At 38.1% G+C, this 26033-nt stretch overlaps 1 protein-coding gene across 1 annotated transcript in view; it reads right to left on the reverse strand.

Moving 5' to 3' along the window:
- The window catches only part of LOC136856671 (calcium-responsive transcription factor-like), a 47981-nt gene extending 23328 nt beyond the window's left edge, over window positions 1–24653 (reverse strand). The window contains exons 1-6 of the mRNA XM_067134730.1: window positions 24561–24653; window positions 22302–23646; window positions 19301–19491; window positions 18575–18682; window positions 18238–18414; window positions 14701–14799 (exon numbers count right to left, since the gene is read on the reverse strand). Of these exons, the coding sequence (XP_066990831.1) occupies window positions 14701–14799; window positions 18238–18414; window positions 18575–18682; window positions 19301–19491; window positions 22302–22479 (753 nt within the window). The 5' untranslated portion in view covers window positions 22480–23646; window positions 24561–24653. The remainder of the gene's footprint in view (window positions 1–14700; window positions 14800–18237; window positions 18415–18574; window positions 18683–19300; window positions 19492–22301; window positions 23647–24560) is intronic.
- Between the last annotated feature and the right edge of the window lie 1380 nt (window positions 24654–26033).

Raw genomic sequence — 26033 nt, forward strand, 5'->3', positions numbered from 1 at the left:
CTTCGTCAAAGACCTTAGATCAGCCAATCCAAGAGGTTTGTAAGGTGGTGCCTGTAAAGCTGCCAAAACCTCATCTAAGTCCCACTGGCGCTGGTGAAGAGATCTCCTAGGGACTTCTACCTCGAATGAATGAAGAAGATCAGAGAGCAGAGGATCCTCGAATACAGCTTTATACCAGAATCTAAAAACAGATGCTAACGTCACTTGTAACCCTTAATAGTAAAGACTGAAAACTTCCTCCTAAGTCACAAATGAAGCAGAAAATCTGCTAACTTTGACACTGTGGGGACAGATACTGTATGCCTATTATTCCTACACCAAGTGCAATATACTTTCCACTTATGTTGGTAGTTTACATTTGTGGTATTTCATCTAGCCCTTGAGACTTGTAGGGCCACCTGCACTGACACGCCTCTTGCTCAAGCGAAAAGCTGGATAGTCTCCAAGTAACTAGACAAAGCACTCGGGGGTTGAGGTGAAATTTGTGCCAATGGGCTGCTTCAAGAGGTCCCGTCTGACAGGCTGTCTCACAGGTACTTCCGCTGACATCTCCCAGAGATCTATCTACCACTCCTTCTGGGGCCACCAAGGAGCTATGAGTGTGACACTGCATTGAGATGATACTCTTATCTTGTTCAAAACTTGTTGCAGAATGGGAACTGGATGGTAAGTGTACGCTTCCAGGTGCAACCAGTTCTGGAGCATAGCATCCACTTCCGCCACCATAGATCTTGATGTGGGCTGAAATAAACTGGGCGATAACTGAGAGCTGTGGCGAAAAGATCTACTGTTGCTGGCCAAAGGTGAACCAGGTGGTCTACTACCTCTTGTGCTAGTGTCCACTCTGTGCTAATAATCTGATCTGATCTGCTGGGGGCATCTGCAACTACATTCTTGCTCCCCATCACAAACTGAGGAAGCAGTGTGACCTGATGGACTTCAGTCCAATGAAGGATCTATTGAGCAAGTTGATTCAGAGCCTGTGATTTGGTGCGACCTTCTTTCCTCAGGTATGATATTGCCATGCAACTGTCTGAGAAGACGGCCACCCAACCACAGCTGCACTGTCGGCGAAAGTGGTGAAGACCTAGCTGGATTGCCTTCAGCTCTCGCCAATCGATGGACTTTTGTCGATACTCCTTTGTCCATCTCCCTGCCATGAAAGACCTCCCTACTACTGATCCCCAGCTCTGATCCAAGGTGTCGCATGACAACATTAGATATGGGAAATTTGATTTCAAAGAGACTACTTGAAGGAGATTGTAATCCATCGCCCACCATTGAAGATTCTCCCATATTTCTAAGTCCCATGGAATTCTGACCATCTGGTCTTCTCCTTGCCATTTTCTGTGAAGCATATGCTGAAGTGCCTGAACCTGACATCTCCCTAACAGAACTTGTGCTATCAACGAATTTAAATAGCCCAACAGATGAAGCCACAGAGATACCAGGGAACTTTCCTGGCCCAAAAACTCACCTATGTAGGTTTGAATTGTATCTATTCGTCTCTGTGTCGGAAAAGCCTTCAAAACTACAGTCTGAATCCTCATTCCTAGATACAGTACAGCCCCCGTTTGCAGTCTCACAATTCGCGGACTCACCTATTCGTGGATTTCTCTATGGAACATATATACGCATTATTTGCTAAAAATGCACCCATTTGCGGTATTTTTCACTGAGAAATATTCACTAATTACTGTATTTTCATGTCATTTTCATGACTAAATGAACTTATTGTGATAAAACTATTAAAATACTCAAGTACCCAGGTAGTGCTTCAGTTACAATAATTCACCTTACGATAATTCGATAGGGTACACAATTAATACCGATACAACAATATTTAGAAAATATTTTTAAATTTCCCGCAGGCGCAGGCAGCAGCGTACAATCAGGCAGTGAGAGACCAATTTACAATAGACCACCTTCTTTTCCTCCATCTCTTTATCCCATCTTCTAGTTAAAATGGTAAAAGATAATGATAAAAGCATTGTTAGCAACATATAATGTTGCTAACAATACTTTCATCATTATCTTTGCGAAATGCATACAGCCATAAACAACTGAATGAGAAACTGTTTTTTTGCTTATAACCAAATCAGATAACAACAGCCGTTTTGCTTTTATTTCAACCATCGTACAGTAATAAACAATTACCGTAGTTATAGTACAAATGAAGTTAAGTAGAATAGGACTGATACATTTTACATTACACCCTTATTTGGTATAGATAAAAGATTGGCAACAAAATACACTGCTAAATTTAAGTTGCAAGTTGTAGCTGAAGCTGAGTAAACAATAATCAAGCTGCTAATGACTATAAATTATCATGCCTCGGCAGCATGGATGAAACTCGACCATAATTAAAACTGGAGAGGAAGTATTTTAATCAAAACTACTGGGCATGAAAGAACACATATTACTGCTATTTTTACGCCGATAAATTATAAATACGTAAAGCTCGTATTATGATGAAATCAAGTGAAAATAGTGAACAGAATCTTGAATTTTTTTTTTTGCACAAAAACATGCCTCCAAACGGCCAACATCATCTATTAATGAAAAAAATAGCTAAATTAATTTCACAACGAGACATACTTAAGTTATATTTCGACTTAAAAACACTTCGTATAACAAAAAACAACCTTGCCCCATATAAATATAGTACCTAGAGATTCATTTACGCTAACTAGAAGCAAGAAAAATGCTCTGAACTGAGTTAAATAGGGCGAAATAAACTTACTGCTTAATTGATCTCTAAACCAAAACATTGATCGCTATGATCGCAATTTATAATACACAAGCAATATAAGAATATGTACAATATTATTGGATACAGTGAGTTAAGGCATAACATTTTAAAAGATCCATGGAAAAAATGCATATTCGTTATGTTGATGTTTGTATAATACGATATGTGAATATAGAGTACAGCATAATGTAGGCTAGGCTACCGTATATGTATACGATATACCACAGTGTAGGCTAAGCTAATTCTTGTTTGTTATTCAATTTCTCTTTGTATTGAATTATCATAAGTCACTCTGCATGAACCTCCAGAATTAGCTGACATTAATAATTATACCATGTACGTATAGAGTATACTTTATAGTGTAGGCTGGGCTACCATATTTGTATACAAAGTACTGAATACCCTATTGTAGGCTAGGCTATATTCGAGATATGTTTTTTCCAACAAACTGGTTTTTATGGAACCTAACCCTATCGTAAGTAGGATAATACCTGTATAAGCATTTTTAGTTTTTTTTGTTTGAACTATAATATCTGTATAAGCATTTTTAGTTTTTTTGTGTTTGAACTATCAAAATAGGCAGTTCTAAGTGTTTTTATAAAGATTCTAAGTAATCGCGGATTTTAGCTATTCACGAGGGGGGGGGTTGTGGTACACATCCCCCCCGAATACGGGGGTTTACTGTACAGTATATAACTTCCAGCTTCAGAATGAGGTCTGACTTGTCGAGACTGATTGTTAAACCTAACTGAAAACATAGACTTAGAACTATCTCCTTCGCACAGAGAGCCTCTCTCAGGATGCTCGCAAGAATTAGCCAGTCGTCCAAGTACCTGAGTATTCGAATGCCTCGAGAGTGAAGGAGGCCCGACACTGGAGCCAGCAACCGAGAAAATACTTGGGGGGGCTGCGGAGAGGCCAAAGCACATCGCCCCAAACTACCATACTGTCCTGTCTCAACAAAACCTGAGAAGATGACAAGACTGAGGGTGAATGGGGACCTTAAGAAATGCATCCATGCGATTGATGGAGAACATCTAATCGCCCTGACAGATTGCAAGAAAAACTGATCTGGGTGCCTCCATCTTGAATGAAGTTTTTAGTACATGCTTGTTGAGATGAGAGAGATCTGTAGCAGGTCTCCAACCTCCCGTTCCCTTCCTGACAATGGACGTCCGAATGTAGTACCCTTTTGATGGAAGTGGAGCTGGTTCCACTGCTCCCTTGTTACTAAGGAATTTATCTCAGCCTCTAGAGCTCTCCCTTTAGTCAAAGTGGGAGGATAAACTGTCGAATTGGATAGGGGTATTCGACAGAGGAGGAATGGACTCCAAGGAAACCATGTACCCTTCCTTGAGGACTTGGATGACCCCACTGTTCAACTTTTAAGGATTCCCAAACTCTCCAATGCTGTCCTAACCGGCACCCTATTGCTCCCCGCAAAATTTGGCCCCTGACCAAGCGAAGTAGACCGCTGCCCACTAGAAGAAGCCGAAGAATTACCCCTACCAATTCCTAAACCCTGAGCATTTCCTCCTCTAAATCTCTTACAAAGGCCAACAGGCTGGTCCTGTAAAACCCACTTTGTCTTATCCGAAGCTTGGCGCTTCCGAGAACTGGAAGGCTGGTGAATGACAATGGTAGGCTTATTCTTACTCTGCTTAACTACATGGGAAAGCAATGCTTGATTATGTCTCCTCTTGACCTCAAGATTAGAATCATCTAGGGCTTTTTCAAGAACTGCTTCATCAAAAAGACCCCCTCCTGAGAAGGACGATGCTCTAAGTTTTTTCTTGTTTAGGTCTGAAAGAGTGGGAGGGGCAAGTCCTAATTAAAAGTCCCTACGCTTAGCCACAAAAAAGAACTTAAGGTTAAACATCTCTGACCCAAATTGTTTCAGGGAGGTATTAAAACTACTCACCAACTGATGGTATAGTGAAAGGCTGTCATCAATAAGACCAGGAATTGAGACAAGGGCATTGTTTGCTGACCAGACCCAAACTAAAGAATTAATGATCTCTGTCATGGTACCGAAGGTCCCTTCCAACTTTGATCATCCACTGAAATTCCAACCTGAGCCCGCAGAGACTTACCAGAAGTGGATAAAACATTAACCATATTCTCATTCAAGGTCTGAGCTGAACATGAAGAACCTGACACTCTAAAATATTTTTTCCTGGATGTCAAAGCAGAGACAGGAATAGCTGGTTTACCTTCTAAAACCTTGGCAATTGCCCTATCATTAGCAATGTCCCCCTGTCATTTCAACAATTTCATGAAGGTTCCACTGTGGAAGGGAAGAAAGTGATGCTTCCTCTGACATTCCCCTAACAAACCTGGATGCCTGATCTGAAGAACACCGTTTAGCCTGAACCAAAGCACCTCTAGCTTCACGGAAAAGTTCCATAACAAACACCTGCATTCCCCTATATATTCCCACTGAGGCTGTTTCTCCATCCCCAGAATCTTAAGTCTTACTGGAAAAATTCTCAGTAATCTCCACAATATTAGGTAAGGTACGAACTGAGTCCTGATCATCCACTTCTCTGTCAGAAACAATCATCTGAGATTTCTCCACCACAACTGATGAAGTAGCAGCCACCAAAGGCTGTAAGGATGACTCAGTCTGCTGCGACCCAAATTGAGACCTCACTCTACTAGCCAGAGCACAAAGGGATTCTACAGAAGACGACTTCACCCTGTTAAATACATCATCTTCTTCTCCCTACCGACAGCAACACTATTCTTCACGAGGCAAAAACCTAACGCCCGGATGTGATTCATTCTCTTTAACCTTCCCAAAACTAGCACCAGCATTAAGACTATTACCCACACTAGTCAAACTATTTCCTGACTCAGAATGAACAACAGTTGAAAGAGGTGGATAATTTTCCCAACCATCAAGCATACAACAAGATGATCCAGACCCTGACCCCATGGAATCCAAAAATCTACATAGGCAATAATTCACATGAGAATGACCTGCCACTGCCGAGCTGGTTGTTCCTGCCAGGACAGGAACATTTGTGCTACCTTCCTGAACCTGCTGATATGAGAGTCCGAGGGGAAGACTCTTGCTGCTGCCATACCTATCAGCATGCCCAGGTACTTTATCCTCTGCTTGGGTATGAGATCGGACTTCTCAAGATTTACTATGACCTCCAGGTCGTGGCATACCTCAAGAAGGCAATCCTTGTCTTGGAGCAACTGCAGACAAGACTTTGCCAAGACTAGCCAATCGTCGAGATACCTCAACAGACGTATCCCATACGAATGGGCCCAAGCTGACACAAGGATGAACACCTGGGAAGTGGTCAAGAGCCCAAAACAGAGTACCCTGAACTGAAATACTGTCCCCCCCCGGGGCAAAGCGAAGGTAATTGTAAGAGAGTACTGATAAGTAGGTATTTGAAAATATGCATCCTTCAGGGGTCCTGCTGAGGGGGGGCTGGATTGTTACGCATCACCAGGCTGCTCTCTTTTTCCTCTTGTAATAAATAACCGAGTGAATACTCTTACAGTGAACCCCCCGTATTCACAGGGGATGCGTCCCACACCCCTCTGCAAATAGGTCAAATCCGCGAATGCTTAAAACCCCTCTAAAAACACTTAGAACTGCCCATTTTGATAGCTTAAACCAAGAAAAACCCTGTAAAAATGCTTATACCTGAGTATTTTAATAGCTTTATCACAAAAAGTGCATTTATTCATGAAAATTATATGAAAATACAGTAATTAGTGAATTTTTCTCATTGAAAAATACTGCGAATGGGTGAATTTTCCGCGAATGATGGCTAGATATGTTCCACAAAGAAACCCGCGAATGCATGAGTCCGCGAACCATGAGAACCCGAATACGGGGGGTTTACTGTACTAGGGTCAAAGGGGCTGACATTATTCTCGATGATGCTCTTGAGGGCACGTTTATATTTATGATGAAATAGTCCTTTTGTAATGTAAGGATATAAATAGAAATTCTGAATAAAGGGACGAAGAGAGAGAAACCTTTCAGTGATCGACATTGATAGATAGAGATTTTAAGATACGAACAGAGAGAGAGAGAGAAAATAGAGAGACGAACAGAGAAAAAGGAATAATTTTGGAGTTTTGACCGTAATTTCATAACAAAGCTTGACCTAATTGCTTATTCGCCTTGTATCGAGGCCAACAAAAGGTGTTGTGTTTTAAACGCCTGGGTTCAGTGATGTTTTGAAACATAAAGCAAAACACGAGGTGTGTCATGGTTACGAAGCCATTATGACTGCTCTTAATCGAGTTCATAATCACGAGGAATTCATAACAAAAAATGCATGGTGGCCTTAGTGGGACAAAATAGCCACCGGAAATTATAAGTTCCGGTGATGTCAAAGCGACCCCCTTTTTGAAGGCGGTGCTTTTACCAGAAGTCCACCCAAACTGGCTGTCTAGATTAGCCTAACCAATTAAGCATCTACAGGGCCGGACCAAAACCAAGATTCCGCCTATGGAGGGGCGGGACAAAATCTTCCAAAATTCCTTATCAAGTCGAGTTGAGAAGCAGAGAAGCAGAGAAGAAGAGAGAGAAGAAAGGACAGCAGAGAGGGTAGCAAAGAAGCAGAGAGAGGGGTTGTAAGCCTCACTAATTGTGGGTTGATAGAAGAAGAAAAACTTACATTTGACACTCACTGTAACCTTGCATTGCAATTCATTTGTATACTACTGTAAGTTTATTATTGTTAATGAAGTAAAGAAAACTACATTGTGTCTTCTTCAAGTCTCCTGTATTGGAAAATAAGCTACTACATAACAAAGCCAGAATGATAAACATCTCTACAGAAAGTAATCTTCTTAACTTGACAACAAATAGCAGAGAGAAGAATAATAAATAAAGAAAAGACACCACATAAATGGTGGCAGCTGAAGCGGATCCAGAACGAAGACAAATAGTCCAGTGCAAGTGTGAAAGACACATACCAGAATTTAAAACAAGCATCTCCCTGCAAACATTAACAGTCGAAAACAACGACGAAGTGCATCATAGCATCGCCGAACGACAACTTGTGAAACAGAAACAACAACCCAAACATACTAGTCAAAACCCCGTAGAGTATCCAGCAAAGCAACAACAACGACTGTGTGAATGACTGAACGTCTGAATGTCTACAAGCGAACGTATCCTGAACGTATCCTGAACGCAGTGGCAGACTGTATCCTGAACATTTGAACATCAAAAGCAGTGAACGCTGGCACCGAAAGCAATGAACGTCAAAAGCAGTAAACGTCGGCAGCGAACGCTACAACGAAATTTTGTTGGTCGTGAAAGTGATAAAAAGGCAGCAAGCGAAGCGTCTACAGAAAGCAACGAATATGACGCGGTCGCAGAAGTGAAAAACAGTTGACAAACCCAGAACAGTTTACGACTGGAAGGCGGCAACAGAAAATGCATAAGTTGTAAAATTAATTCCCTCAAAAGTTCTCTCTCCGTGAGTGTATTTTTTTTAATAATCTCTCTCAAAGGTACATAACATTTTTGGTTCTCTCTCAAACATTTTTTTTTCTTGTTAATTTTTTTGTGTTTGATAGATAGGAATTTTTTTTTTTACCTACCATGATTTTTATGATGCATTTTTGATTACTGTTGTATATTTTGGATACAGAATTTCATATGAATTTAGAATACCATTGTAATGCAGGATTCGATTGATGAACTGTTAAATACCATTAGACATAGACATTATCATTCAAGACCAACAACAGATAGACAAAGGCAAATTCTAGTGCCAACATCACCAGTATCGTTAACTCAAGGAAATACTAACACAAGTAGCAATAACAGTAATACTAACCCTATTAATACATTTCAATTTAGAAATATGGCGCAAGCAGCGATCATTATGCAAGCCAAACGATTCTGTGGAAGAGTGGAGAGTTCAAATCCTGATAAAAGTAGATTAGAATCATACTCTGTGAACCAGTGGTTAGCGGACGCAGACAGTCGTATCTCCACAAATAGAATAACAGACGAAAGAACAAAAATAAACGTAGCCTTGCTTCTGGTGAGTTCAAAAAAGGGTGATGCACACAGAACTTTGAATTCAGTTAGATTTAACAACATAACATATGCCGAGTTTAAAAGGATTTGCTTATCAATCTGGGAACCAGTGAGCCAAAGTGATGCCTTATATAATATAAATAAGATTCTCAACCATCACTACGATGGGGAATCAAAAGCAAATCTTCACACAGATATTGAAGAAGCAACACACAAAGTGATAAAAGACTTAAGAAAAACAAACATTACAATAGGAGGTAAGAATGATTTTGGTGATACAGAAACTGATTTGGTCAGTTAAGACATGTGTTAAATTACTTGTCATTTGGAACCATGTACAATACACTTGGAGAAAAAGAAAAGAAGGCTTTCAAGAAAGTCAAAATTGATCCTAAAAGCGATAGCCTTACCGCTTTAATAGCCATGAGACAAGAAATTCAGAAGAAAGAAATAGATATTTCTAAGGAATTTGTAGGGGTAACAGAAACACTAAATGAAAGAAAAGGCAGAAATATCAATGAGTCATATAGAGGAAACAACATGGACAAGAATTATTCAGGACAGGTAGGGAATAACCGAAAATCGGCACTTTTTGGCCCCAAAAATCGCTGAAAAAGTGCCGGAAATAGCCGATTTTTGGTTAGTGGTGATTTTCAGTTATCATCACACCCCCAGAACAGAACCCCCGCTGATAACCAAGGACTGCCCGTATTGTGTTAATGAAGTAAAGAAAACTACATTGTGTCTTCTTCAAGGATCCTGTATTGGAAAATATGCTACTACATAAAGCCAGAACAATAAACATCTCTAAAGAAAGTAATCTTCATAACTTGACAACGAATAGCAGAAAGAAGAATAATAAATAAAGAAAAGACATCACACTTTATAGAAGAGCTCTATGCGTTCAGGGGCATCAGGGCGAGATTCCTGCCGGTACCATTTATCGATGTTCGCCTTCATAGACTCTTCTATATTCCGGTTTGGGTGTCAGCAGGATCCCTTGAAGAAAACCAATGTGGTATACCGGTACTTATGCCCCATCTGAGGATGCCTCAGTTCTTACATCGGTATGACCACCATGCGTTTCTCCAAGAGGATTTCCTGCCATGCCCAAGAGGGAGCCATCTTTAACCCTGTCAGGACCACCCATAACCAGAGAGTTGCAAGAAAAGACATAATCACGAACATCGAAATAATTGACCGTACTACGGACCACTGCCGCCTGCGCCTCCTGGAAGCATTGCACATTGGAAAGGAGAAACCAACCCTCAACATTACGCATGAAACCTTTCTCCTCCCCACGGCCGCCAGGAGACCTGCACCGAGTCACCCCCATAGCAAATAAGCAAATCAAAATTCAGCATCTGAGGATCGAAATTCTCCCATTCATCCCCAGCACTACAATGCCATTTGCACGCAAGACGAGCCCTGAACATCAACATGGGAGAGAAGGCTCTGCCTGAGATGACCTGCCCCAGGCAGCCAATCATAATTCAGCACGATCAAGACCCCCCTATAATCACCAACCCAAGTGCCTTGTTTCTCCAGATCTTTTTCACCACTCCAGAGGATGACCAACGAGCTAGTCAAAACATGTCGACGGTACCTGAAGTAGAACCTGAATCCAGATGACGAAGGATTTCTAATTGTATATTTCAATAAAAGACTTCCCGCATTCCACACACTATCCTTTTCCAATATGAATACCGGCCAGTTGCTGACCAATATCGCTGAGCCCGAAAAGCGAATCATAAGGAAAATAGAAAAGCTACTGTATGAGATAAATTCGCATAATACAGCCATCCTTTTTAATAGGACCTGTTTGAAAGAGGGTCTATTCCCTTCAAATAATAATAATAATAATAGTAATAATGTGTGTTATAAAGATCTACAATTATATAGTAAATATATTACTATGTAAAATAAACAAAGATTTTCGAACACTTGATGAGGAACATCGTTCAAGTGTTCAAAAGCCTGTTTATTTTACATAGTAATATATTTACTATATAACTGTGGATTTTTATTAAGCAGATTGTTTTTCACGAAATTGTAAATCTCTTAGCAATAATAATATTAAGTACATTAATGAGCTTTAAATTTTAGATGAAAGCAAAGTGGTAAGTAATTAAACACAAAATTAACATCAAAGAACAAAGCTACTAAGCATAATGACACTTTCAGGAGAAAAAAAATGGAATATTAAGAAAAAACCACAAGTGAACATCTGAGAAAAAAGACAAAAAAAAAAAAAAAACTATTCAACATTAATCCTAACAAGCAAAATATTTCTGTAAATAATTACAAAAAGTAGAAAAGAAAAACACTGAGATGAGAAGTCACCAGCACAGAAGCAGGTAAAAGACTGAATAAATAATTATTTATTTTTTGACACCAGGGAAGGCCAACACAAAGAGGTGAGAAGGTAGAATGAACGAACAGTCTATTAGGCAATGTTTAATTGTACAGCAGTTTAATAATTGTCGAGGGATGGTGATAACTGTTTAATGAAGAGGAACTTGAGAATGGGTAATGACCAGTCATCTATTGCTTGAGATGGGATTTTGAAATCACTGTACACAATATTATGTTTACATATTACTGTATGGTTACGTATTTCAGAGAATTCCTTCCTGGATAAAGCTAATCTTGTCCAGTGACTGACATCCCGCTGACAATCAATGCAAACCTTCAACAGCCAACTGGAATTACCCACATAGGTTCCCAAATTACATTTGGGACAAGTAAATGCAGGCAGTCCCTGGTCATCAGTGGCGGTTCCGTTCTGACAGTGTGACAATAAGCAAAAAATCTCCAATAAGCGAAAACCGCCGATAAGCGAAAATCACGATTCTTGGTTATTGGCACCTCTGTTAGGTATGTATCGGTGCCAATACACATTTATCAGCGCCAATAAGCGGAAATCTGCACATACTGGTGCTGAAAATTGTTGATTTTTGTCGCTAGACAAGCACCGAAAAACCAGATCACCGATAACCGAGGACTGCCTGTATATACAGTATACTGTTGAAGATCGCATCAATTCCGGGAGGGTGTCTTTGAACTTGAAAAGACTGATTTTTTAGGAGTTCTTGAAAATAAAATAAAATTTAACATATGGATACATAATGTTAAGTACGACAGTGAGTTCTCATTCTACATGTTTGTATGTTGAGCAAAAAGGCAAATATATTCAATTCTTTTTTAGGTACATTAAAAGTGGATGTTTTAGGCTTAACAATGTCAATTAAAAACTCTTAAGATTTTCTCAAATGGGTGGGATGGATAACAATTTCTGCTAAAATAGTTTTGCAAGAAAATTATTTCTTCATGAAATTTGACCCACTGCATGATACATTATCCGCCCTACATAATAATGTGTTACATGCATTTTAAGTTTAAAAACCAATGGACAAAAGCTATGAAAATTAGTTCCCAAAGCAATAAAAGTCTTCTTTCTGAAAACACCTGCTAAAAATTTATCATTTCATTGCAAAATCGTTATATCTAAAAATGACAGTTACTCAATTCTATGTCCATAGTAAAACAAATGTTTGAATGAAATGGTTAATGAAATTAAGGAACAAATGTACATGATCTTTTTCTTTAAAGAGTACAAACTTACCATCTAAGTATCTTATAAAAAAATATGTTTAAAAGACGGAGGACACTGATCAAGATAGTTTTTCTAAATGACAAATAAAAATATTGGCAAAAGTGGGACCCAAAGGAGAACCCATTGCCATGCCATCAGTTTGTTAACAAACTGTTTTGTTAAAAATGAAGTAGTTATCCATCACAGCCAAATTAGTATCAAAACCTTCAAAAAACACTCTTCAGTAGGAAATAAATCGCTAATTATTATATCCATACAGTTACCCACTGCCTATTCGCAGTTCGGTATTTGCGGCTTCACCTATTTGCGGATTTTTCTGTGGAACTTATCCCTGAATTATTCACGAAAAATTCAGTAATTCGCGGATTTTTTTTGTTAAGAAATATTCATGATTTACTGTACTGTACTGTATTTTCATGTTATTTTCGTGACTAAATTCATTTTTTCCGATGAAAAATTATTGACTAATTTTCAAATATTAATATTAATGTAAGCAGCAAAATATCGATAAAATGTAATTTTTTTCAATGCATATTAAATATTTATATACTGTACAGTATTTAACTCTGCTTGTGATAGGTTACGGTACATTTGGTGTAGGATGATAGTTTAAGGTATACGTTTGGTGTTTGAACTATTAAAATAGGCAGTTATAAGCATTTTTAGAGAGGTTTCAGTATTTGTGGGTGGGTGTGGTGTGCATCCCCCGCGAATACCAGGGGACAACTCTGCAGCCTAATGCTTTCATCTATCCTTGTTGTAGATGACACGATACAAAAACAGACAACAAACACAACACTGTACAAGAGAAAATCAGCCACAAATAGTCATTATTACTAATGCCGATTCACAGCATCTGCACAACGACACGGCATGAAGAATTCTGACAAGAACGTAAACATTCCAACGCCACCTGGTGGGAAACAGGTGATTACACAGACAGTCCTAGCAGGTTAGCCAAGCATTATTTTGTTTTACAGTAATTTGAATGTCAATAGCACCTAATTTAAGTATATCTTAGTTTTACCAGACCACTGAGCTGATTAACAGCTTTCCTAGGGCTGGTCCGAAGGCTTAGACTTATTTAACGTGGCTAAGAACCAATTGGTTACTTAGCAACGGGACCTACAGCTTATTGTGGAATCCGAACCACATTATAGCACCTAATGGCGCGAAGATATGTTAACTTTAACAGCACATAAGATTCATTCCAAATAATATAAATAACAGGACAGTCTAGAGTAATGCAGTATTTACATTGTGCACTGCCATTAATCTTCTGCAGTTAGTCCGGTTTTTTTTATACTGTTACTAGTACATGGCATTAACTATACAAACATTCATAAAAATCATTATATACATTATTTCCTTGGACTGTATCCTCATTTTAGTTTTCTGTAAAGAGAAAACTATTGAGATGGCTTTGTCTATCCATCCGCACTTTTTCTGTCCGCCCTCAGATCATAAAAACTACTGAGGCTAGAGGGCTGCAAATTGATGTGCTAATCATCCACCCTCCAATCATCAAACATACCAAATTGCAGACCTCTAGCCTCAGTAGTTTTTATTTTATTTAAGGTTAAAGTTAGCCATGATCGAGCGTCTGGCAACGCTATAGGACAGGCAACCACCGGGCAGCGGCTCATACAGCATTATCGGGACCACCAAAAGATTTACGGTGACCTTGACATTATAAGTTGTACAAAAAACTTGTTTCTTCGGGGCATTTTTTACTTGTTTAAGTTAGTGCATATATACTTGCATCAACTAGCCTATAACTACCTTTTGGATATACCCACAACCCCCTTCAACTACTAGTGCAGTTAAACAAGGGTTTACTGTACTGTACTCTAAAGAACATTGAAGTTTTTACCTAGATTTAAAAATATAATGTATAAAACAATAAAACCATATCATTGGGGCATTCAAGTTATGGCAATATGAGACACTAAAATTTATTGATTACACTAAGCTGGACATGTGTGAGATACAGCTGTCAAATTCATATGATAGATTTTATAAAAGGATGAGGTGCCCACTAACTGAGAACTACAAAGACTGAAATGGTTTAGACATGTGATAAGAAGGTGCAAGGAACAGCTGGTCATGAAATTATTAAATATGAAAGTTATGACACTAAGACCACTAAATCCCAGACCCGATGGAAATTCATGAGAATTAAGTGCAAAACACAAGAGACAGTGGAGAGATCTCATTTCACGCACAACCCCATAACAGAAAAATCTGACCCAAAAATGATGATGATGACTGTCAAGCTATGAGATTATCAATTTGATTTACCTTTGGACGTTTCTTTTTCTTCACCACAGGCACTGGTTCAGCAGGAGTAGAAGTGGAAACAGTATTCTCCGCAACCTGACCACATGCTTCTTCCTTCACCTGAAAATTAAAATGGAAGCTTGCAACTATTACAATGAGTAATATAGTCAAACTGCAAACTGCCTAAACACACACCCTTTCTAGTTTTATCATGGATGATAATTGTATAGTGCCTTGGTCCTCTTCCACAACTAATCAATTACTTCCTATCAACTATCCCTTTTTTTCTTGATTCAGGAAGGCTCTTTAGCAAGTTAGTGGCCTATCTGTTAATAACACACTGTACTAACACCACAAACAGTATTGTGGGTGCTTAAGACAGAACAGTAGACATTGCAGTGCCCTAAAAATTCAAGGTTTATAAAAGCATCAAACCTTCATTACTTTTTTATTCTTTAATTATGGCAAGAAAGTTAACGGCCCATTTGTTCCTAATATTGTGTATTAATACAAAAAACAGAATTCTAGATGGTTATTAGGACAGACTAGCAGATATCCCAGTGCCTTCAAATTCAAGGTTATAAAAGAATCAAGATTCTTTTAAGCCTATCTAATGCAAATAACTGATAACACCTATTCTGAGTGCCATGAAAATATATCATGTCATGGCATTTCCTTCCTTGCATAACATGATGGAAAGCAAACACTCAACAAATATTTTAATGCAATACACAAAGGTAAAACTGAACATTTATGTTATCAACTGGAAATGGATGCAGTGAACTGAGTATGGGGATATGATGTAAATTCATGGCGAGACACAAAACTAAAAACATATGTATGCAAGACCTTGGACACCAAACTGAATCAAAATGCTAAAGCAACCATAAGTGTGCCAGAAGTTGTTTAGGGTGTTGTTGGACATAGACACAAGTCAATGATGCAACTCTAGGAACAAATAAGCAATACAAAATCCACAAATACAGAACTATGGAAAGGCTTTCAAGGTTTAAAGCTGGCTAATAATAAATTATTACAAAACAAACCCATCACTTTACGATTTCCTAAATCCACATTAGTACAATCTCCAGACACAGCTCCAAAGCAGTAGAAAAAGTGTTCTGGCTCCATACATCTGAGTATCCATCCATTTTCCTAAGAATCCCTACTGGTGAGGCTGTCCCTAACACCTACAATCTTGCTCCAGGATTTCATCCATATCTCACTTCACATTGCCTTTACTCCACTAATTTCATTATTACTTACTTCATTTTCCTTAACCTAGTGTGGGAATTTTATTTATTTTTCACCTTTTGAAAATTACTATGAGTGATTGCTCTCTCTCAGCTTAGATCACTTGTTGCAAGTATTTAAAACTGTTAGCCAAAGACTAGGAATAACCCAGAAAGAGAAAGAGAAAGGCACACAAATACACAGCAGTGTGGTGCATATGTGTATGTATACACACACACATAAATGCCCATATGCACATGCTCATTTTATATAAAACAGGGACCTATCTGTTTGTACTGCATTTTGGTATCTTCATGATAAAAATAAATAAACAATTCATTCAAACCTTTGTGTGTGCAGAGCTTTTTAAAGATGTATTACAGCTCTATTGTTATTTATCTGGTACTGCATGCAAAAATTTATGAAATCTTTACACCATCCTTAACACACCATAAGCTTTAGCTATCATATCTCATTGCTTGAAACCTTTGGTAATTGTAGTATATAATGTACATTTACTGATTAACACAATTATGTTATTCAAATTCCATGAAGGGAGGATATTAACTTTATCATGTACTGTACATCGAGTTCATACTTTGAATATGAGCATCTTATAGACAAAAGTGACACATGCCATGTTCTCTATGGTAGTATGAAAATCAACTTGTAAGTACTTGTAACTTGTAGAGAGAGAGAGAGAGAGAGAGAGAGAGAGAGAGAGAGCAAATGTTAGAGAGAGATTCAGTTGATTACAAAAGCTTTTAAACCTAACCTAGAGAGAGAGAGAGAGAGAGAGAGAGAGAGAGAGAGAGAGAGAGAGAGAGAGAAATGCAAAACTGCAAATGTTATTACCTACGAGAAGTTGACATTTCACATCTGATTCAGTTGATTACAAAAGCTTTTAAACCTAACCTAGAGAGAGAGAGAGAGAGAGAGAGAGAGAGAGAGAGAGAGAGAGAGAGAGAGAGAGAGAGAGAGAGAATTGCAGATATTACACAGCTTTTAAATGGTTATAACTGAACAAACTGCAAACAAGATTTAAATGCTAACTGTTTATTGTGCAGTGGACTGGTATGGACATGCAATTCCTATTGGCCCCAAACACGGTCTAATTTAACAGTTATAACCGTGTGAAAAATTTGAAAATTTGGACAGCAAGACTAAAGAAAGGGAGCAGGAATGGAGGTAAAGTAAAAGGTTTAAAAGTGGATACAGCTTGGACCGAAGGGACACTACAAACAATGACAGCACTAACCCATACAGGGAGAGAACACTGGTTGTTGAAAGGTAGTCTAAAACTATTTCAAAGGACACCCTGTCACTACCACATTGCCCAATGATGTGAAAGGTAGCACTGGAAGAGAGCTACCATCTTAAGCATCCTTCTCCTTTTTTCTTCCTCTTGCCTCCATTTCAGAAGCCTGACAGGCAGACTGAAAGGGCCAGGATGGTTCCTAGCCCTTCTTCAAGAGAAAACTGCTAAGAACTCATACAGGATTTGGAATAGGTCTAACCTTGGTATGAGATACCACATGGTGCCGTTTCCACAAAAATCGATAATTGTCCACGAGGCGTTGACAAGAGTAACTGACTGGTGATGACATCTTCGAGCAAACACAGGAAGCAGTCACATCTTGGAAAAGAGATATTTCTTTTTCAATATATTTCTTCAACATTATTGCATATACCCATGACACCCACTCAGTGCAGATCCTAGCTGGTATACACTACCCCTACAAAGAGAATACAATACCCCTACAAAAAAAACAAAAATAACAAGGATCACTGTTCATAAGTATAAGCACCTGATTGCCATCACCCTTTCAACATCTAGGGTGATCATACTCTCTGCCAGGATAATTAGTCATGATTATCTGGATCAGTCATAACCAAAGAAAAAAAATACAGCCAAAGCTGTTAACCACACGGCATCAGAAAGAAAAAGAAATTAAACTACTGATTTCAACAAAAGCCACGTTAAGCAAGTCCAACATCAGTGGAGACCTGTGAGTAGATGTGTGATACCTCCCACCCCTCATTCACCTACTGCTAATTATCAACTTTGTTGCCAAGCTCCAATGATCAGACCACCTTTTAATAAAGGTATATCCACATAAAAGACAAAGGTTTGTATTCTCATAAGAACAAAGCTGTTTAAGGAACACAGTAATGAAATCAAGTACTGAAACTGATAATGCAAAAAGCAGGATATAAGGACTATGGGAGAGAAAAGACTTTAACTAATTTTTTTTAACAATATTGTACTACTGCTATTAAGCACAGCTTCCACAAAGACAAAATATGCAATACAGTACAACTTACCAACCCAAGCACAGGATGCCCTTCATGAGATGCTGGATCTGGGAGTCTCACATAATACCATGATTCCCTTGTGAATTTTTTGGAACATCTATTAAATGCAGATATTATACTCTTTTTGGTAAGTTTTCTCATGTGATCAGTTGGTACTGAATTTATAGCCAATAAGGCACTAGGAACCTAAAAAAAAAAAAAAAGAAAGTTAAAATGAATTTTTAAATTCATATTAACAAATAAAACACTGCAAAACAAGACTTAGGATTTATACACCTTATTATATACTGTACTTAGCCATATAAAAGTGTGCAAACAATAAATGGAGAAATGAAGACAGGCATACCTTGTGTTGTGGAAATTTCATAATATGAGCAACGTAAATTTCTGCCGGACAATTTACTTTTTTTGTAATCTGTGACCGGTTTCTTGTCTTTGGTGTAATTCCACTCTCCTGGAAACAGAAATCAAAGGCATTTTCTAAGATAATTCTCATATACTGTTCTATATCAAAAGATGCACAGTATACTGTAGGGGTATACAGTATGGTAAAAAATAAAATAATTTCAGACTTTTTGTTTAATCATTATTCTATCTGGAGGTCAGGAGCACCCTGAAATGTTACTTTTCACACAAACGTTTACAATTGACAGTCTCTATTCTACACCAACATCTGCATACACATTATAAATCAACCTTTCTGAAAGAACTTGTCATAGATCATGATAACTAATCTCTTTACATCAAATTTTCCTTTTGCAAAATTAAACATAAGAGTTCTCTCCAATCTCTTCTACCTTATGTACTTACTACCTTAATTCTCATTTGGTCCTAGGGTTCATCTAGACCATATCACAATGATTTTCCGGGCCTTTACACTATCCGTCATCCTGCTATTTTGAACTTCTACTTCTCTGACTGCTCCTTTCCATTTATCATATGTGAAACATCGCTTACTGCTTCTCAAATGAAAATATGTGGTGCTCTGCATAGAATAATTCCATAAATGATCCTTCTGAAAGAAGTGCTTTCTCAAGATAAAATATTTATTCAACACCGAAGAGTAATTTACCTGATGCTCCATTGTCTTCCGAATCTGATATTTCTCTTTGTGTCGCTTATTGATGTCATGACCTTGATGACACATCAAGACCCATCGACCAACATGCATAAACGGAACACCATCGTATTCAATAGGGACACCAGACTTGCCTGTGTGTGACCAATAGTGAATGCGGCCCCTCTCAACATTTGGTATGTAATCTGTAAGGGTAAAAATCATCAAATTTAATTTACGTTAAACGGGAAAACATTCAACTCTCAATTTATCAGTACCATTTAATAAGACTAATATTACTTAGAAGGCCCTATAAAATAATGAAACAATCACATCAGCTATTCAAAGCAGCTAACAGCTGTAAAATTCCGTACTGTAATCTAAATTCCACATGTGATGTAATTTATAGGTGTTTAATAACACAAGTGTTATAAAGCAAAAATTACATATTTATAATAAAATAAAGTTTTATATATATAGTATACTTACCAAGTAATTACATACCTATTAGTTTCTATTTTGAAATTCACGGTAAGAGAGGAACCAGCTCAGCAAACGCGATCAATATGTTTATGCTTTCCTAACCATGTGGGGGGGGCTTTAATTATGTAATTACTTGGTAAGTATACATAAAACTTTATTTTATTATAAAAATGTCATTTTTATATAAGCTACAATAAAAAAAATGAAAAAAGCTTCAACTTCATGGAGTCATAGGACAGTAACATTAAGTTAATGCTGGAAGAAAGTTCATTTAGAATGCAAATGGATTAGAATGTTTCCCTGTGCTTTATTTGGTTATGTTAGGTTTGGAAAGGACCCCGTGCCTAAGTTAAGGGAAGTTCATTTAGAGAAGGATTAGAATGTTTCCCTGTACTTTATTTTATGTCTTATGGTGCTCTGGGTCAGGTTAGGTGGAGGGTGAGGGATGTCTCAAGCAGAGCCCCTGGCCTGGTAAGGACTGGGCTTCCTAGGCTGGGTTAGGTTACTGTATGGAATTTCAGGTTAGGTCATAACCCTGTAATTGGCCTTGAGACAGTGACATCGTTGTCCTTTATGCCTTATGTATTTCACAGTCATGAACCACAGAGTCTAATTTTCCAAAGGCTAAATATTATAGTCTATCAAACACTCAAGATTGCATGTGGCCCAACAGATTAAGCAGCTCAGCCAGATCTACTTAGCCATTTAAATCTTTCCCTTAACATTAATCATTTGTTTGTGGTTTTCCTGAGACCTGTCATTTACTATATAGTTTCTGCTTTGGCTTTCCATACTTTCTTATTGTGGTGGCAGCTTGAGTGCAACAGTTCTTTAAGCAGATAACTGGTTTAAGCTATGATTAAGAGCGTTAAGTGACCGCTGACTTCCTTAGTGACCTATGCCAACCATGTGTCACAGAAACTGAGGTTTGGCAGTGCAGGTCAAAACTTACACCACATCTTGCCATTGTGAAAAAAGTAAATTAGATTTCACATGAAAATATCTGGTTAAATGTCAATTTTAAACTCAAGGCTATACTTTGAAAGACTTTCACTAGAGAAGGCTCTGCTAAGCCCATACTTATATCATAACAATGTGACATTTGTCAACACATGAATTCTCTGTTTAGCCAACCCTAGCGACTCTAAAGTGTTTGTCAGATAGTAGCAAGTGGCTTGTGCTAATGAATCTTGGACAACTCCAGTTACTGATGCAATCCATACATATGTGTTTTCTCCAACCCAAAAACCCCAGTTTCCAACTGGATCCACGATGTTGTGTACATAGGGGGAAAACAAAACAAGTGGTTGTACCAACAACAGCCTAGGCTAATGGCTAGAAACGCACAAAAAATTAGTAAAAAAATATATGTCTTGACTGAGGAATCAAAATTATAGTAGTATACTTACACTAAATGTTCAGACTTATCATGATTACTAGCCTAGCCTAGACTATACACATGGCTATCTACTCACACCGTAAGGGGAAAAATTACATCACCTAAATGGCCATCATTCAACCATTGGTGACACTGGATTCCATATTGCCACGAAATTAATATTCAATATGTACAAATAGGCCTTAGCCCTGTCTATTGTACCCGTGGGCCAAGGATAAATGGTATTTTTCAGCAAGACCTCTGCATAGACTATTACCTTGGAAATCAATTTTTCCTATACTTTTACTGTTGCTGATGCAGGAGGTGGTGTTGTTTATTGTTGGTCAATTATTATTAACCTCACATCTACCCAACAAGGTTGAGGACCCTTGGGGAATGCAGGGTTTTGGAAATGTTAGGGAGAAAGACTGGACTGCCATGGTGTTGTTATGGAATGGTTCCGCGCATGCACAAGTCATCAGGGAGCCATATGCTCAAGAAGGGATTGGCTAAGGAAACCTATTATAAAAGGAACTATACTAACCTGACCTAGCAGGCCGTGTTGCTTAGTCAGGACAAGGAAACTCCACTTTTTACCATAAGCTTGTCTATAACACTGCACATGCATGATAGCATTCTAGGACGGCCAGCATGCAACTTCTGAGGTTAGCCTAATTACGGTCGATCAATAAAAGTAATGGTAAATTGTTAATAGACAATCAAGGTAAAACTTCACTTTGGTTGCACAGCCTGATTCCCGCCAGTCGCTGGCAGGGACAGGTTCCTCCTGCATAGACACAACCTTTCCTATAATGCCAGGTCCTGACCTAACCTGATCTTGCCCACCTAACCTAACTTAGGGCAACATGCCCTGACCTGGCCTGGTTGGGGGCACCTCCAAGAGGGCCGTAACCCGTCCCAGTGGGTGACTGGCGTGAGTCAGGCCACACAACTAAAGTATTAACGCAACCAAAATACTACAGCAAAAATCAAATTCCAAAGCAGCCTAGCCTGATAACGTATGCGGGGCTCCTGCTTAGTTCAGAACTAGCCTAGGTCTCGGTGAACAACGGCAACCACTAAAACTCCCACCTTTACTTGACATCACCCACTGGCTGTACCGAGACAAAACACAGACAAAAGCTGGAACCTAACCTTCATTCCCGAACTGCTTGTCTCTGTTATATTTGATGAAGTGTGTGACAGTTTCCTCTTGGTACTGCTCCAAGCAGGCCTGCACTTCGTCCAGAGTCCTGAACTTTCTGACGGCAAAGGGCTTTCCTGCAGTGCCCCTGCTGCCCTGTTTAAAGCCCTTGGCATATTCGTGCATCATCTTGAACGTGACATTCGCTAAAATCTAAAATACTATCACAGATAAGTTGCTTAATCGAATACTCGACTCGATTTTAACGTCTTTTCTTGTTGCAGCAACCTGGAATTCGCCATTGGGCTTCTTCTTCTTCTTCTTCTTCAATTCAAGTGGCTCCCTTATTTAACCACCAATTGTCCCTTTTAACAGTTCAAAAATTCATAACAGGTTTACGGTCTTTCCCTGTCAATTAATTAGCGTCTTAATTTTCAGACCTTCATCCTGTTCCCACATTAGCCTGACATTAAATATGGAATGGTTATAGACTAATATTAATCATATATAATCAGTCATGGAATTGGATATCTTATTCCACCTTTGATGTTAACCCTTCTCTTTTCCATGACTTTATATGAATAATTTATCTTCTCTGTATTAGGGATAGTTATTTTTCTCATTGCATCTCTAACACTTCCACCTTTTTTGCTCGAGCTTATCAGTCTTTAATCAATGACCTCAAGAAAATAATTAATTCGTCATTTGTCTCGTTGAGCATGCAATGGAATTAGGGAATTTTGGCATCTCTCTCATCAGTTACTTTATCTCGTAGCAAAATTTCACCTTTCATCACCCGTACTGAATTCTGCACATGTTTTATATTCATTCACGGCTAAATAGTCTTTATCAAAATAATCAGGGCAGTCTCTTCAATCTCCAGGTGTTGTCGCCATTGATTCCTTACTTGTATTATATTGAAAATTATAATTACTAGCATTTGTAAGTGTACGTTTCTTATAGCTGAAGAAGTGATTATTATTAAACCAGCTTTGAAAGGTGCACTTGGTTATCAGAACTTACGTAGCCTACACACAGACCTGTTTTGAATTTATTCTTGCCCAAAATGCTAGAACATATGAACTTTAAAGCGTTACAACTTTGCCGGATAGTCAGTAAACACTTAGGTAAGATTGTACGAGTATTCCACTGAAACTGTCCTATAATCTGCTGTAATGATGTATTAGAAATACTGAATGAGGGCAAATATGGTACCCTGACTTCACTTGATCTTAGTACTACTTCAGATACAGTTAAAGGATTACAAGTCTTGTATGGCAGAAAATACTGTCTAAGTTCTCTGCGTTATACTCTATGTAGAAATTCAGTCAAAGAAGATGGTCTGGACGGCTGCACCTTAAATAAAAAGCACTTCACATTAGTTTATTATTTTAATATCACCAATCCTGTTCTCAGTATGTAGCATTCCATAAATGGGAATCTTTTTAGTCTCTTGTTACTTATGAAAATATTTTACATGGATTTAACTTTTTATGGTCAATTATATACAGACCAGAAAGTCATGCTCATCTTATGAAACCCAAAAAGGAAGAGCACCCCCGGGAGGTATATGAGAATCAATTATTCTGTTCTGTATTTATACAACAAGTTTGCCAAAAATGATTGTCCTGTAGAGATACGGGATGTACTTCAAGCAATATGTAGATAACACTGCATTTTTGTTTCTCCATCAAAGACGTGGAGGATACAAGTTAGAAAATGAATATTTATTTATCTGTGTTAAGGAATGGACGAACGACACTTAAGCAATTAAGATTAAGTTTTAAAATGAAACTGAATTTATGTTGGTAAACAGAAATATGATAAGGAGCCCTGATGACATTCAGATGCAAATTAATAGTAGGCCTATTCTGGCCTATAGCTGATTTGGCCAATGGCAGGTGCACTACTGAACTGTATTTAAATAATCTTGAAAAGGTTACTGGGTATCATCTTAGAAATATTGCTTTCGTTAAAGAAACCTTGCTGAAAGTTCTGTTAATAAAGATAATTGCATAATTAATAAAGTGTTCTACTGTAAATCTATCTATAATAAACTACCAAGGATACGACTTCGGAAGTTGCACAATGTACTAAGTAGAGTTGCAAGACTGACAATAGGTGTTGTACCTCTGGATAGGGTTACCCCTGTTGGCTACTGTTACACGGACTACTTTTCAAGGCTAGAATAATGTTTAAAATGTGGATTATGAATCATCAAACTAAACAATGTCCAAAGTATTTAAGAATTTTCGTTTACTGTCACTAACATCGAAACTTAACTTTGTAGGATCAAGAAATACTTGACCGATCTAAAGACGTCGCAGTACCAAACAGTTGTAGTCTATACACTGTAGCCCATTAACGTAACAGATCAGAGATATTCTCTAAATTAAAGATACATGCTAACTGTTGCTTACTTTTTTAAATTGGGTAATTGAACACTATTACCATGTAACTGTCAAATGTATTTTCCTCAGTAATAACTATTATTATTAGGGAAAAATATTATGATAATATAGTTGACGTTATAAGAATTGTCATTCTTTTTACTTTTTAAAACGTATTTATTTCGACTGCGCACATGACTGTGTTGATTTTCAGTATTGTTTCTATCATCATTATTGTAACCTGTCACTGCCAGAGTTGCCAGATTAAGCCAAATTTTTTAAATTTGGCTATTTTTTTAACTCTGTGTCCAGTTTGGCTTTATGCAGATGTAATCCCGATATGTCAAATGTACAACAGCAAAACCTTTGCGCCTCGACTGAAGAAAAACGAAGAACAAGCTATTCAATATCTTGAGGAAGTTCAGTTTAACAGCTGCTATTTTTGATGGCATGTAATCGAATATATAGGCATTATTGTTAATTGTTGGTATTTAATTCATTAATTATTATTTTTGGGCCAAATATTATTCCAAAGTGGCCATATTCGGTGCTACTTTTCTATAAATCTTAGCATAAGCTGTTGTGTTCATCTGGCAACCCTGGTCACTACTGCTAGGTCGGGTATCAAATGTGTTTAGTAGCTGTGTTTAGTACTAGCCCTACGGTGATCAAATGTGATCGAGTGCACTTAGGGGCATTTGATCCCCAAGAGGCAAGTACTAAACACGGCAAAACAGTGTAGAAACACGTAGGTGGACCGCCTACTATAGTAGCATATTATTATTATTATGGATCATGTCAAGATTAGCGAACCCACTCATAGCAGGGTTCGCTATTCTTTACAAGAAGATTGTTGGGTTCGTTATTCTTCACATGGGAATAATCGGGTTTGCTGCTCTACACATGAACACTTCGATACCAGACATTAAAATTTGATCTCCCAGGAAGAGGAACAGAGGAGTTCCAAACTAGCCAAAATTCAGTTTAAATTAACACTGCCATTCGCGTTAGTTTATTTTAAATAGCGGGAAGCTCAAATGAGAAGTCTAACGTACGCATGGATACAATGATATAGGCCTGATTTTACACATCAACGTTGCGGAGCCAGATTGGGCCTAATTTTGTACGTCTTGGTGTAGGATAGCCCAGGTAAGACAAAACATGATAATTCTGATACCCTGTTACCAAGGTGTGGTTCTTTCCCACGTACTATAGTACTGTAAGCTGAGACGGGAACTGGTCAAACCACACTGTAGCCTATTCCAGCCCGTTTGGTCAACCTGCGTTGAAAGATATCAGTAATAGACAGCGACATTATATAACTGAACTATTGTTATATTAGAATGTGTGCAC

The sequence above is a fragment of the Macrobrachium rosenbergii genome, chromosome 36 (genome assembly GCF_040412425.1).
Source record: "Macrobrachium rosenbergii isolate ZJJX-2024 chromosome 36, ASM4041242v1, whole genome shotgun sequence".
In the NCBI taxonomy this organism is placed as follows: Eukaryota; Metazoa; Arthropoda; class Malacostraca; order Decapoda; family Palaemonidae; genus Macrobrachium; species Macrobrachium rosenbergii.